Below are 16,324 nucleotides of genomic sequence, written 5' to 3'. Positions count from 1 at the left end.
ATGTACTGTCCTAGAAGCAAGTTTAAATGTTATTTCTAAATGCTATTTATTGAAACATAGGGTGCAACTAAATAAGTAAGGCTCCCAAGGGTCTCTAAGAAGCCAGTGAGTCAACATATAGGCATGGAGTAACAGTAACTCAACAATTCTAAAAAAAAGGTGCTTCATAAGTTAAAGAAAATAAAAACACAAAGCCTCAGACTTACCACAGAAGGCCTTCAAACTTATGAAACTAAACTGCTGTAATGTGGTACAGTGTTAAGACATACATTTCTTTTTTTTCTTTTTTTTTTTTTTACATTCTAGAGGGGCAAGAAACACTGAGCTTAGGAAACAGCTCACCCTAGAAAGTAATTTTGAAAGGAAAATCAACTTTGCTTCATGCTCCTAGATTCCTAACAGTTTTGCTTTAAAAATAATTGTTCATTCTGCAGAATAAAGTTCCCCTCCACTCTCCTCCAGTCACTGAAATTCCACACCATTATCTGTATGTTTGAAAAAGGCTCTCCTCTGAAATGTTTCCACTTATTCATCTGAAATTTGTAAATGAGTGATGTCTCATCAGGACTTTAAAGCACCTGGCAGGGTTGAGCAATATCCCAAAACAGGACACAATGTACAGTTGATTGAGACAGAAATGGACTGCCTTTCAATTCCCACAGAAAGCAAGCTGGGTCACTCACCAAAAAGTGACGGCAACAACAAATCCCTCTTTTATCCCTTCCCTTCCTACTTTCCATTCTTAAGCTGGGCAGAGCAAATGAGGTTGGGTCCACAAAAGGAAAAAAAAAAGGTTAATAATAATTAAACAACAGCAACAACAATAACAGCAACAACAACAAAATAGGCATCTCAATGTCTGAGGAAAAGTGGGATTGTAAGTGCAGTATTTCTTCATGTGCAGTTCTACTTCATACGAGTCCCCTTTGGATGAGAAGGCCTAGTGGAACGTGTGCTCCCCTCGGACTATGTGCGACGAGAACTCATAGCGGTCCTGGCTTCGGTAGCCACAGATGTTGCACTCTAGCGGGTCCCGGTAGCCATGGCAGCCCATGTGGATGGTGTACATGACATGGTCCAGGAAAAGGACACGACAGTGCTCACACTTGAAAGCCCTAATCTGCTCCCCTTCTCCGTTAATGACCTTATAGATATCCTTTAAAGAGCCCTTAGAAGCTTTTGTGGCATCCAAAGCCTTGGTGTCCTCCTTCATATAAGCTGGGCTGGGCTTTCTCTTGGGATTTAAGGCAGAGTTTCCTTGGTAGGACTGGCGGTCTTCGTGGCTGCTCTCTGAGTCAGTAGAATCCAGGCAGCTATTGCTGGGGGAGCCTTCTCTATCCTGGGTTCGACTCTTTGGTCTGATGAGGGAGATTGGGCCATCCATGTTGTTCTCATGACTGTCAGCTGTTTCCCTGCTAATGGGCCTTTCAATCCTATTAGGATGATAGACCTGAGCGTAAGCTGAGCTGATGACCGGGGCCACCTCTGCAATTGTGCTTGGTGTGTGCTGCATCAGAGGGTGAAGTGCCTCAGCTCCAAGGTAGGTGATTGCATTGTTGATGGCTTGGTCCATCATATGAGACTGCATCAGCTCAGCCTCCTTCTCGTAGGTTAGGTTCATATCAAAGGGAATATCTGGATAGCCAAATCTCATGAGCTTTTCACCTATGGGACAAGAACAAACAAATGAGAAAAATCAACATAAGCACTCCAAGGTTTTGCTGTAAAGGCAGTATGGAGGGACAAAAAATCCCTGACTTGGGGTGAAATTCATTCCAGAGTCCAAAGTTAGCCTTCTTCTACTTGTTTACTGACCTCCTATAAAGTTTCTGTCCTGAGATGGGTAAAACAGCAACCTCACCAACAAATTCCAGATGGAGCATGTAGATGCAGCAATCTCCAGATTGATTCCAAGCCTTTTACTGGGCCTGTCTTTGCCAGTGCTTCAAGTTATGAAACACATGTTAACTGGTAGAAAATGGGATTGAATCACTGGGGTCAATGAAGCTCTGCTGGTTTATACCATTAGATGAACCTTCCCAAAATTAAAGGAGGCAGTACCAGATGTCCCTCACACTCTGAAGTGCCTCATACATACCTTACGACAGGGCTGCATTCTGAGAAACCTAAGCAGCAGGTACAGGGGGCTGGAATGGTGGTACCTTTAGAGCTATAATATGTAAATCGTTTAACCAACATTAAAAATATAAAGTGACTTCACGGGGCCACAGAACAGAGCAAGAAACAGAAGCACGGGGGGCTTACCTGCCAGCTTGTGTTCAGGCTATAGTATCTTTATAGCTCTTCCCCTCCAAAATAAAAATCCTACTGCAATGTTTTGGACTGAGAAAAAATGACACCCTCCCCTCCAGGCAAGAAAACAAAAGAGAAACCGCACATACAGTTTAGTTTCATTTGGTAAAAGGAAAAAACAACATTCATTGACACAGGATAAATAAACACATAATGATGATGAAGCTGTCTGATTCAGTAGAATGTGAATCCAAATTCACATCCCTTTTTTAATGGCATTACAGATGTGCAAAACAAGAACCACATGCTGGTAAATTATCCCAGTCACAGGGTATGTATGTTACATGTAACAGCTCTCCTTTGAAGTTAACAAATTTAACATTACTTACATCTGGGCTCAGCCCAGCAGCACTGCTTTTCCAGAGATGGCTTTAGAGGGTCAGTACAAGGACAGTTAATATAACAACTCTTTTTAAAAAAAAAAAAAAAGTTGTATGTGTAACTATTTGTGAAAGACACAAGATATACATGCTTATATGGGTTCACATGCACAAATATCGGCTAGCTGTTGACAGTTAACTTTTTAAGCTGATTTTACAAAGTCTGATAAATAATTTTGGTTGGTTTTCATTGTCTTTGTTACTTTTCACTGCCTCGGTACATAAAACCAGACTGTTCTTCAATAGTGTAAGCTAATAAATTCAAGGAGTCACTACATACAACTGTTTTGGATACACAAGAATTAAAGAACTCAAGAGTTTTCTACCACCTTTTGCCAAAACTCCTTGGAACAAAATGTGCATAAACTACCATAAGAAAGAAACAGAACTGTAATCCCAAATCTCTTCCAAATAGCGTTAGTACATTTCAACATAGCTATCACTCAGCATTTTATTTTTGACTATAATAATTCACTGCACTTAGCACAGCTTATCTTAAAGTGATGCAGAAAGAGAGAAATAATTTTACATTACCCATGAAACAATCAGGTTATCCTTGGAGAGGATGCATCACTGTTGTTTGAGAATTTAGCCCTGATTAGTAAGGTAATTACATGCAAGTCTGAAGTGAAGCACGTGAATATTCCTACTCTCTTCAGCAGCCCTGCCTACACGTTTCTAATTAGACACCATGTTCATGTATCTCACTACCTTTCCCTACAGCCGGCTGTGTTACACTTACAGCTTACCGAAAAGAAACTACAAGGTAGAAAAGTGTTCCCTTGCCACACGAGGCATTTAGAGAAAAATAGGTAAGGAAGAAGCAAAGAGTACTGCAACAATGGCCTTTATAATGTAACATGATCTAGGGATGACTCTTGCCATCAAACATCCTCTTTTTAGTGTCTCTGCCGTGAGCTGGCAGCCTTGCAGTCTGTGATGCTTTGGTGTCTGTGATGGCTGTCTTGCTGCTGATAGGAGAGACAATACTGCAACAGAAGATGGCTCCAGCCCCACTTGAAACTGTGCAGCCCCAGCTGGGCCCAAAGTGAGACTGGAGAACGGTTCCAGGAGGCACACAGGATCTTTGGCATAGTGGGAAAAAAGAAATGAAAACGGAAATGGAAAAGTTGCTTGGTCCCTGTCACCTGCACTGGCCACTTGTGTCGTTCCTGTCTAAACACACTGTAGTCCTTTGCAGGCTACAAAGATGAAGAAATAATACCTATCCTTGATGGACTACAGGGATGATCAATACAAACCTTATTTTGACTCTTTCTATCTTCCACATTTAGGGACTCTACCATAGACAGCAGAGAAAACTGTAAATTGCCAGTGACCTGAATTATTCATTCCTTTAATTATGAACTGGTTTCAAAGATGTTAGAGCCTTAGAAATGGAGCATGACATAAAAAAGTAAAATGAATGATAACATGGGGAGGAGAGGGTGTAAAACACAGAGCTCAGAAGAAATATTAACAAACCAGTCCAACATAGTTTTAAATTGTAATTCCTCTTTAGACGAATTTGCACTTAAAACTAACTAATCAGATTCATGATTTTAAATTTTCATGCAAAATTATGCTAAAATTCTATTTACTTTTGCCCTACATCAGTAAAGAAGAACAAACATTCTCCACTGAGGTCATCTTATCATATGACACTCAAACAAACCTCAAAACAGATATTTGAGGCTAGATCAAAGCACCTAGACACAGTTGTCCTGTGATACCTGTGGTCATATAAAGCAACTGCAATGGCAGGCACTTAGGAGAAAGTTGCAAGAAATCTTGGAGAGAGCAGTTACGGAATTTACCACTGGATAAACTTCTTCCTGACCCCCATTAACTAGAAGTTGACATTAATTTTGAAGCCAGTTGATCTTCATCTATTCTGAGATGCCTGTGTATTTTTAATTCTTACTGTATCACTTGTGGCTTTATCGTAAGCCACATGAATGTCTTTCTTTTGTATCCTGCCAGTTCTTAACCTCACTCTTCACAGAGTAAGCATCACATTAAAATTCAAAATAAATGAATTTGCTTCAACAGCTTGAAGATGGTTGCTTTCAATTTTACTAGTGTCTGCTTCTCCCTTCATTGAAGAAGAGGCAAAAAGAAGTACTCAATCATCATAAATAAGAAGTACTCAGTGCATCATAAGTTATACTTTCTGTCTCCACTATTTTAGCAGGTTTGGTAAGACTAATACACCTCAATATATGACCAAGTTCTCACTCAGAAATTAACTCTATATGCTGTATGCTGATTCCCTTCCTTCCAAAATTTCAGCCAGAGTAGAGACTGTGGTCCGTAACCAAGGTCCCTTGGAGATTGCTGATCAGAAAGAGCAGTAAAGCACTGATAGATATAGTACACAAAGATTTCAGCTTTTGCATACGTGACCTTCTCATAAACACCATTAAGTTGTTTTGGACAGGTGCCATACTTGCAGTACACACAAGAAAATTTCCTGCAAGCAAGAGAACCATTAACAAGTTCTTCCTGGTACAATTAAACAATATTTCATTGGGGAGAAAATGGGAAGAAAAGTAAGGTCACAGTGAAAAAAACTGAAGTAGCAAAGCAGGGACTGCTGTTGTTCAATTCAGAAGATCAAGATCAGAAAAGGCAGAAAACCAAGATATAGTAAATATGAAAGAGGACACTTTTCCCCTACAGCTGGATCTTGATGAAAAGCTGCACGTCCCATGAAACCTTTAATTCCTAGCGCCAGAAAAAGGAACACCAAAATTATCTGTGAGGCCTATAGAAGAAATAGTTTTATCTAACAACAAAGTAGCATACCCTACTGAAAAGAATAACAATCTGCTACAGTGTATCTCAGGCGAACATTTCCAGTCAGTACATTCACCTTTGAAGACAATAACAACATATGGTCAATCGCACGTGAGTAGTCTAGTAAAACAACCTTCCTTGTCTAAAAAAAAAAGAGATCATCATCTATAGCTTTCAAAAATGGATTAAATTCATACCAACCAAAAAGTCAGTTCCCTCAGTTGCAAGGTATACTAAAATCAGCAAACTATACTACTCCAAGAGCAGACAGGGGTACAATAGAATTTAAGAGAAGGGAGCAAGGTCTCCAGCCCTCTCTGATATCCTCTAGTCCCTGCAGATATATCTCTGAGAGGTATTGCAAACATAATTCTGTTCAAGACTGGGACAACCTAGAGGGAAAAGAGAGAGTGAGAAGTGTTAACTGCCCTTCTTCCTTCTGAGGTTGTAATGACTCTGAGGTGTAGACACACCAGTTTAAATGTCAGCATGGTTAACTACTTCACTGGTGGTCACAGTCTGTAAGAACATACAGCACTTGCTGAGACACTGCTAGGAAAACTTGCTAGGATGGGGCCATGTTCAAAATCTCAAAAAAGTTGTATTTGGCTTGTCAGGAGAGCCCTGCTCCCTTTTCCACCCTCTTCAGCCCCAACTGCTGTCACAGCAGTCAATGAAATCAGAGTACAAATCCTCTAGTTCTTATCAGCAATCAATTTCAGACCAGTCTTAAAGCCAACAGTCTAAGAATAAAGCTTTTATTTCAGGAGGAGTAATAACAACACAGGAAATACCAGTGTTCCTCCAGCGGGTTGGACTGTTCCTGACCTAACCTTGGTTTCCCACTGCTATTTGGGAACAGTCAGCTGACTGGTCAGGACACTGATAGTCAGGTCAGTGTGTCAGTGCCCCCCAGGTGAGCTGCTGCATGCTGCTAGCTCCCTACCATTCAAAACCATGTGGGTTAGCTTTAAACCACCTTCAGTGGTGATTTAACAAATCCATCTGAATCTGCATCTAGCTGAAGGGCAATGACTTTTCTAAATGAGCTGTGTTAATTGCTCTCTGTAAGTGTCCTCAGTGCAGGCATAATGAGTATGACACCCCCTTAAAATCCGTACCACTGTCCTTCCAGAGAGCGAGTGTGGAAAACGTATTACATGACTGAAGTCTAGCAGCATACACTTAGCCCAAATAATTATCTGTTCCAGCTTGTCCCCTAAGTTTAGCACTGCCTCAGTAGCACTAAAAGGAAGCTTTAAAGCACAACTCAAGTCAAGTAAAATCCCCCAGTCTCCTGTTGCAAGCTGAACAATTTTAAGATGTCAAGATACAAAGAAAAATATGAATTCTGGGCCTAGGATCCTTAATTTGGTAACCAAAAGTCATCCAGTGCTGTTACATTCACGTATTAGTAACTTCATTGTGTGCAGAATGTCGCACTTGGAGCAAGCACTTCTTTCCGCAGAAGTGATGTGATTTTACTTCCTCATGCTGGTATTATTAGACCAGTTATTTCCAACTCTCAAGAATTTAATACAAATTACAAGTCTTGAGATAATTCTTGTTGGTTTTGTGTTTTTTTGCTTTTTTTTTTTTAATGAACACAGACATGTATAGGGACAGATAATTACACGAGAGCCATAATTTTTGTGTGCTGGGGCAAGGAGAAAGAAGAATGACAAGTTTAAATGGTAAAAGGGCCATAGAAAAGCTAAAAAAAGCAAAATGGTCTTGAGGCACAGTAAAAAGCTCAAGATTTTCTAAGTCATTTATGATTCTAGGGACTTCACTTTTGAATTCTCTGCATTGGTAAAATTAATTTTCAGGATTTCCTGCTGTGATTTAACTGTCTCCATTGTTGTCCCTCCCCATCACAACCAAGTTTTGAGAGTGCTACTTTTCCCCTTGTTCTTTTGGTTGTTACAGATGTCAAATAACCTATACCTATACACTAAAAATAATAAAAGCCGTCTTTCAAGCTTACCCACAAACTTCTGTGGGGTGGAGCTTTTACGCTTTCCCATGTTGCTCGTCAGCTTCTCTATAACAGCAGGTCTCTCAAAAGGCACCAGAGAAATATTGTTGTCCATCACAGGCTCTTGTTCCTTACAATCTTCCATAGGAGGTACTACATAAAACCAAAAAATTGTATCAGACAAGTCTGGTCTACACTTCACAGACAGTATAAATCATTTGAGCCCTGCTGATTGAGCAACAAGTACAACACAAAATAAAACAAGGTTCAAGAACAAACTGGACATCAAGATCACGATCACCTCTAAGCAGAGCCATGTTAACAAAATGCCTATCTTTGGGATCATCTTATTTAGCAGAAGCCTGAGTTTAAGCATTTATTAAAGGACTTGTTTAGTTCTGGATATTCAAGATTCCCAGAAGCAGGGGATACTTTGGAAAACTCACTCTGTAGAAGACATTTTATGTCATTCTCCCTTGAAGTTGGTCACTTATTGCCAGTCCAACTCTTTAGTTATCACTCTCTATGTTTTCCTTTAACTTCACGCTCATCATATAGCATGCTTACCATTTTTACTTTCTTTTCATGCTAATGTCACTGACTAAAAATATATACAAGGCACCGATGACTTGTGTTTCCTGGGCCTGGTTGTGCATTCCCTAAAACAAAGGCTTCTGGAATGAAATAACTGTTTGTTAAAGTGTGTTTATTTTTTCTAGATGTGATATTGTAAAATCAACAAATGCTGTACTAGAATTACAGATTAAACATGGGTTTGGAAATTCTCTTCAGCGTCACTCACAGAAACTACCAATTTTTTAATTATTATTTTATCCTTTAAACACAGACCTAACAGCCATTGAATGCAAGTCTTCTGTGTCTATCTTCCCCCTTTTTGGGATCAGCATGGCGCACTCATGTGCTAACTATCTTAGCGGAATGCTCAGACACTGTCTTTGGGACAATAACAAAAATTTAACAACTCCTTCCGTCTTTACTCATGTCACTCCGTCATTTCTTGGGTTAAGGAATAAAGGGCTAGAGTGAAAGCAGTATAGGAATCGCATAGGCTTCTGAACAGGGTAGTGACCAACTTGCACTGGATTTTATGTCACTTGCTGAATTTGCTAACTGCTAAATACCCACAGAGTACTCTGGTTTTGTTGATGTCATATTTTGTTGGCATGTCAGAGGTACCATATTGAAAATCAGGCCCAGAGAGTCCAAGTCACCTGCAATGTATGTCAAAAGAGTGATTCCACATGTAGCTCTTTCCACTGCTCTGCTGCCATACATTTAATACACAGCCTAACTGTCCTGTGTTCATCTTCATAAAGTAGCAAGAGAATCCCGAGATGCATCAGCCACTAGTCTGTGTGCTAACAAAATGGTTGGGGTGTAAAAAAAAAAAAAATTGAGAAGAATGAATGGCAAAGAAATAGAAACGGGGAAGATCTTGCAAAGAGTTCCTATAACTTGTAAACTGTGAGCAACCCATTGCATTCTCTGTGTTAGACAAATCCTCCAGTGCACTCACGGGTGGTACTGCAGAGGTAGTACAGAACAAATAAAAACCTCATCTTCTGCCATTCCTCCTCTGGTGTCTCACCATAGCACCCTTTGATGTCACAAGTACCTTCTTCCTGAGACTGTGCCACAAATGACCACTAGCCTACGCTCCTCTCATGTAACTTTATTACCTTAAAGATCCTAATACGGAATAATCACTCCCCTCTTCTTAAACACACAGCTGTTTGCTAGCACATAATATGTGAAAAATGGGGTGATAAAAGCCTTGTCTTCACCTTCTTTCTAGTAAGGAAGAGCAAATGCCAGGCAATTACGAAACAGAGTATCTGCTCAGGTGAACTTCTTAATTCAGATGTTCATACTAAGAAAATATAGCAATTTATTCATTTGATTCCATTTGTGCCTCTGCTACTATGGGAAGCTGAGTACTTTGAGGCTTAGAATCTACCATATGCTATAAAATGATTTACTCTGCTGCTTTTTTATTTGTACAGCATGCTCCCCCTGAGAAACACAATGGTTTCTCATTTACAAGGCAGTCCTGCTGGCATCAGTGAAAGAGGGGAAGAAAAAGCATAACTATGAAATGAATCTAATGTTGCAACAAAATAGGACGACGCAGTGTTCAACTGCCCCAATTAATGTCCATTGCAGACAGGGAGATCTAGAATACTTTATAAGTTACGGCTAAGTATTTCAGGTTATTTAACTACCACGCTTGGTCAGAGGCTATCTGTACTAGTTCGACTCAGGTATTTACTACAGAGATTTAAGAAGAAAAATAAGACTATGTCTGTCAATTTTCATGGGGAACTGGCATCTGACTGTCCTTTTGGCTTACCAAAAATCAGCACATGTATGCACACACATGCATGCACTGTATGAAACTCTGGATCCCTGCTCAGTGACAATGCCCACATTCATTGTAATGGGCCAGTTTTGCATGTTAGTACCACTTCAAGAATTTCCAGCCGTTGGTGTGCGGGACATACAAGGCTGGTGGTGGAGACCTAGGGAGGTGAAGGGGGCTCTAATTCCCTCCTAGGAAGACCTGTCTGCTAAAAGGACCTGTACTTGTTCACAAAATCAGTTGAAAAATTTCTGATTACTTTCACAGTCATCTGATTAAGCCCCAAATGTAGTGACATTTGTACATCTCGTAACAATTAAATAATAATTAAATAAATGTACTGTTGGGCATATGTGTAAGATTTTCTATACAGAACTTGAAACCTTTCTTCCACGAAAAATTAATAGTGCTAAAAAAGACATCTGCTCCTCTCTAAGTCAGGCAAAAATTCTGCTTTGACTCCTTTTAAAAGTAAAATCATCACCAAGAAAAGCATTTTCATTTCTATCTTTCATGCTGCAAGCTCTGTTTCCCACCTCAGAACTCAATTCTATAATCCAGAGCAGGGCTCTTTTGCAATAAAATCACTGAATCACACCAATATTTGTGTTAGGATGGGAAAAAGTTATCAGAAAGTGTTTTGTCATGTCGATTTCCTGGAAAAAGGGACAGATGGAAATAGCCTAATTTCTGGAAACATTTAAATTACATGCAAAAATGGACCAAACAGATAAGATGTCACATTTTAGAAACCCAAAGTGTTCAACTAAAGATCACGTTGTGAATTCTAGAGACACTAATTTTCATTTCAATTAAAAAAAATGTACAAATAAAGGACAAACAGCCCTGCCTGCAACATTAAGAAAAAACAAAACAAGATCACACACAACCAACAGTTATCACAAATCCACTGCTCTGTGGTAGAAGCTCATGTGTACACATTTACTCTACGCTAAATGTAATTCCTTTTTTGTTGTATTTCGTTGTACTTCGTCCCCTTGGTAGTGGGAGCTACCAAAGAACAACTGACATGTCATAACTAGCTTTGGTACAGCAACTCATTTTAGCCTGTGAATGTACAGTCTCAGCTCAGGAAGGCTTTTTAATTCTAAAGGCACACATTTTAGTACGTTCCTGTTCAGAGATGTTCTTAATCTACCAGGTTGCATTCCTGGGTTGCCCACGCTAACATTCACCACCTCTGACACTGCTCTTGTCCTCAGTTGCAGTTAACGCTAAACGCCGTTTCTACGCACAAACTTTCAATACACAAACATGGATGGTCTTCAGAATAAAGAGACTGTTTTCCTGAAGATGGTAGTCTTTCAATCATAGTGCTCAGAGTGGCTACCTTTTAGTTTTTGCTTCTTAAATTGTAAGAAATCACAAATATTATTAAAACAGTTTCTGCTTTTCCAGTGAGGAAAGAATTGAGATGGGGGGAAAGGAAAAAATCATCCACTGCAGATTTTGCTGATGAGTACTTTTGTATGCAGACAACAGACACTGAGCTAAGGCTCAGCTGGTATAAATTAGTATTACTCCATCAACCTCAATTTCCTTTCCTAAACTCAACAATATTGCTATTTTTAAAAAGTGTGTGTGCACAGAGAAATGACAGGAAATATCCCCACGAATCTTGGTGTGAAGTGTCCTGTGGGACCAGTGTTTTAATGATGTTTTAAGCAATGTGAGAGGGAAGGACAAGACCATTGTGTGTTCTATGTGGAGCTGGCCTTTGAGCCTCACACAGCCCGAGGCTAGGCTTCTTTCTCTTTCTCCCAAAGAGAGTCTGCTTCTCCAGTTCACTTAAAGAATTTCCCTGGACTTTCTGCATTCTGGAGATGGAGAAGAATACATAACTATAAACTGTAGCTAACCTTCAATGTTTCTCCCTGTTTGTTCCCATGAAGGTCATGTTCTTGTCATTCAGAGATTGCCACTTTTGTCACTCTCAAAACGCTGCTAGCTATGAGACAGTAGACTAATTTCTACCTCGGAGGCCAGTGCTGCTTGGCCAAAAATTGCCAACAATGAAGTCAAGGGATCTGTCTTGCGGCAGTCATTGTGATGAGCAGGGAACAGGACCTAGCCACAAGGACAGGCAGCTCAGCAAGCAACCAGAATCCCTCAAGGGAACAGAGAGGGACCCAGAGACTTGTACCTTCCTACCTACACACTGAAACTAGCCCTCCCTCCCCTCCTCTGGCTTCCCCTTGTGGCTTTAATCAGGTGATCTTGCTATCTGCAAGACAAAGATAATTGAAATTAAAGGCCTCATCAGCCACGGTTAAAGCACCCAAGCAGATGTTTGCAGCAGGTCTATATACTGATTAGTTCGAGCACAATGCTTGGAAAAAAACCCAGCCTCTCTAGGGGCTGCCTCCAGTTTTCTGGAACAATCGATCTTTGCAGAAATTCTAAATGTTGGGCATATTGTTTAAGATCCAGAACATTTGTCTGCATCCTTAAAACAGGATGCTGGTAGAGATAAGAAAATCCCCACTTCTACTTATTCTGTGCATAATAGGGTAGCTGTGACCAGGAGTCACATCAAAATGCGTTCAGAGGCTTCAAAACAAGAACAAAAATTAACACTAAGAACACAATACTTTAAAAGTGTTTGGAAAGAGAGGCAGAAAAACTTAACCCAAATGTGATGCAAATGATCCAAATCTCCAAAGCATACATCCAGTCCTCAGGAATATCCTTTCCATGGGTGACATGGGAGAGAAGAAAATTAATACATTTTTCAGGGTTAGACTAAGACCTAATTTTAAGCTGAGTAATCATTTGTATACTCTTCCCTTGCATCTTTACAGTCCAGGAGAAAGGACTTTGCTGCTGACCTTTACTTTGCTCATGACCCTCATTCCCATGCTGAGCTTCACAGGTGGAAGTGATGTTGGGATGCAAGGTGAGATTTATTACTGATTCCAATTGAATTTGGAGCTCTCTGTCACTGCCTATCCTCACTGTGCCCTGAGCTAAACAGCTAAAGGAAGACAGCGCATGAAACATCTCCTTAAGCATTCACCAGGGGAGATTTAGACAGATTTGCCCAGAGGACAAAAGGCACAAGCTGAATTCAAAGTGCTGTTTTAAGCTAATATTGTTGAGAAAAGTGAAGAGGTTTTGTGAACATTTCTATTTTAAGCTCAAGCAAAGTCAGTTGGGCTGTAAATAAAAGACCTATCCACATGGGGTTTGCACTGGTTTAACTTCAGTTGGTAGAAAAATCAATGCAAGGTCAACCATACTAACTTCTTTGGACAGACAAGGTTAAGGACTTACCCTTCTTGTCATAGCACTAAGCAGCTTAGAAAAAGCTTTGGACTTCCTCAGAAGTACACTGTGTCAACAAGAGTAAACCCAATTTTATCAAATAACTGAATAATAAACCCAGAAGTTGAGTGGAATTTGGGAAGATCCTCCACAATGTGATCTCAGAAACATCCTGGCCATCATAACTCTACCAGCCTACTGTTAATCCCCTTTGGAAAGGCTGACAGAATTCATCACCTCATTGGTTTAAAAGACAGGCACACCCTTGCAGAGTGAAGAGCATTTATTTTGTCACAAATGTAGTCAGTGGTTACACTCCTACTATCAACGAAGTACTCCATCTTGCAGACCAAGCACACAATAGGTACTGGATAATAGCAAAACTCTGAAATCAGTCTTTCTGTTGACTTTTATAGTCATAAAGTCAGGCCTAAAGTAGAAAATCACTAACTTTGGTGTCTTTCAGGTCTCCAGGGTGACTACAATTATAGTAATTTCTTAATAGAGTTGTATGAACATTTTAGCAACAGGTATTAAATACATTTGGACTGCCTTTACAGGGTTAAATTGTTCACGGAAAAGCATTCTTTAAAACTTTTTGGTGATTTTTTTTTACCAAAAAAATGCTCATATTAGGAACTGGGGCTGTTTAGTCTAGAGAAGAGGAGACTGAAGGGAGATCTTATTAACATTTACAAATATCTAAAGGGTGGGTGTCAGGAGGTTGGGACATCCCTTTTTCCTATTATATCTAGCAACCGGACAAGGGGTAATGGGATGATGTTGGAACACAAAAAGTTCCACTTAAATATAAGAACAAACTATTTCACTGTGAGGTGACGGAACAGTGGCACAGGCTGCCCAGAGGGGTTGTGGAGTCTCCTTCCTTGGAGGTCTTCAAGACCCACCTGGACATGTTCCTATGTGACCTGATCTAGGTGAACCTGCTTCTGCAGGGGGGTTGGACCAGATGATCTCTAAAGGTCCCTTTCAACCATTCTATGATTCCATTTCAGCTTGTATTTTCAGGTTTTTAGAAGTGACCTTTCAGAACCTTTACATAATTAATTTCCAAATGAAGCCATAAGACTCAACAATAAAATGCAAAACAGAAAAAAAGAAGAAACGTTCTCTTGCCTTTTCACTTACCTACAATCTAACATTTTATATTCTTATGTACAGGTAATTTTCAATCAAAATGGAAAATGTATAGTTTATATTTTCTGATCAGTAAGAAACTTTAAATACTCCAAATACCAATCTAAAGACAACATTTTAAATTTAAAAGATGTTCAGTTTTAGAAGAGTTTCCAGAACACTAATTTTGAATGTGATTATAACAATTTTTGGACAGCTACCGTTTAGTACTTAGTTCTACAGAGAAACCTACAACCCTGCAGTCTGAGATATTATGCTCATTATCCATATTAATAGCTATAGACATTTTTGAAAATAAACTCATGAAGTTTGACACTTCCTGCTTGCAACAATCTTTTTGGCACTCTTCAGCCTTTATGTATATTAACACATGCAGTGTTAGTTAACATATTAATACTAACACATATAAATGCATACAAACATTTTAAATAATTATTATAATTACTTTCATCAACGCTGTTGAAATCAATTCTGCTCTGGATATTTTTATATCTATCCCTGCCTTTTGAAGGATATCAGATTATATTACACGGAGTAGAATTGTTGAGTTCTGAATACCTCCACTGTCCTTATCTCTTACAATTATCGGTTACTATAAGAAAGGAAGGGGAAGAGCATCCTACATTTTATACATGGCTTAGTTTTTAGGGTGACTCTGCACAGTTGCCTTGCCTTTTTCTTATGTCTGCACATTTCTACATAATAGAAAGCTAAATACTGACTTAGGGAAAAAAAAATCAGCAAAATCAGTGCTGTTAAATTGGACAGAGTGAGGATTTTAGCCCATCTTTTCTCCTCCTGCCTATCTAAGCATAAGCAATCTATAAGATGGAAGTGACACAAAGCTGAAAGGAAGGAAGAAAAATAGATGGAAAAACACTCGCAAGAGATGCTCCAAGTCCAAGAGACCTCGGAAGGCAGTTTCCACCCACCATGGTGACTCATGACCTGCCCGGCAGCCTCCATACTGACATTCTGCAGATAGTTGTGGCAGCGTTCCTTGTGCTCCTCCAGCGAGCTGCGCTGCTTGTAGCTCCGGCCACAGTAGTTGCACTTGTGAGGCTTCCCCACTGCAGAAGGAACAAAAGCATCAGGTCAAATCCATTACAACCCACTTCTGCTATCAAAAAAAATCACACTTTTGCAACAAACAAATCTTGCGATGGAAAGACACCTAAGAAAGGTTACTCCGGTCCCAGCCCCATCTTCCCACCGCACACACGTTCTCCCACCTGCTGGGTACTTTGCCCCGTCTGTTTTTCAAGCTAACGCACAATATCAGCAGAAGGAAAAAGAGGTGGAACTTGTTGGTTGCAAAGTAAATAAACAGATGACAAGAGGGGGAAAGAATCTCTCATGGGAAAGAAACTTCTGAGATGTTCTGCCCATGGTATGAACAGTTGTCTTCGCGAAAATGAGCTGCCCCAGTGGCCTAATTGTGCTCCCAACTGTGGGGAAACCCATTACGTGGCCCAGAGGAGTTCTCTTTTCATTGAGAAAACTGCTAAAATTACTAAAGGAAGGCTGGAAAATAAAAGATATCAGAAAGTAACTTTGGTAACAGCACAATTACAGAACTGAGCTGCCACCAGTAATTCACAGAGATTGGATAACATTAAAAAACACAAAATGCCATGTACAATGAAAATGAAGTCAGATTAACACAAGATGCTAATTCTGATTTTTAATTTTTTTTTTCACTCAGCAGCATTATGCAAACAGCAAATGCTTCTTAATGCATGCAAAACCTGGCAACAGATTCTTATGGGGTATATCCTTTTCATAGCATGTCATTAAAAAACCACAAGAATGGTCTGACCCAAGGCCAGAAAGCTAGCCAGAAATGTTTTGTCAAGCCATGCTAATAAAGGGTTTTAGTAGAATTTGAACTTGTAGAACACGATCATTTATTCTGTAATAGCTAAAGAGTTATTAAAGTCAGTATTGAAAGTCTAGTAAAACACCATCAGCTGCAATTTTCAGAGCTGGCTGAGGAATGGGGAAGCTCAAACTTCTTCCAGAGTTTTGAAA

The 16,324-nt window shown here is 39.7% G+C and overlaps 1 protein-coding gene across 3 annotated transcripts in view; it reads right to left on the bottom strand.

Moving 5' to 3' along the window:
* Window positions 1-349: 349 nt before the first annotated feature.
* The window catches only part of IKZF2 (IKAROS family zinc finger 2), a 113,501-nt gene continuing 97,526 nt past the window's right edge, over window positions 350-16,324 (bottom strand). For 2 of the 3 annotated variants that reach the window (XM_062002292.1, XM_062002293.1), the window contains 3 exons: window positions 15,226-15,363; window positions 7,480-7,623; window positions 350-1,665 (listed from right to left, as the gene is read on the bottom strand). In XM_062002292.1, the coding sequence (XP_061858276.1) occupies window positions 941-1,665; window positions 7,480-7,623; window positions 15,226-15,363 (1,007 nt within the window). In that variant the 3' untranslated portion in view covers window positions 350-940. The remainder of the gene's footprint in view (window positions 1,666-7,479; window positions 7,624-15,225; window positions 15,364-16,324) is intronic. The other variant, XM_062002295.1, reaches the window with a different exon arrangement.

The sequence above is a fragment of the Colius striatus genome, chromosome 9 (genome assembly GCF_028858725.1).
Source record: "Colius striatus isolate bColStr4 chromosome 9, bColStr4.1.hap1, whole genome shotgun sequence".
In the NCBI taxonomy this organism is placed as follows: Eukaryota; Metazoa; Chordata; class Aves; order Coliiformes; family Coliidae; genus Colius; species Colius striatus.
The sequence above is the reverse complement of the archived record's forward strand: the minus strand, read 5'-3'. Positions and strand labels throughout refer to the sequence as shown.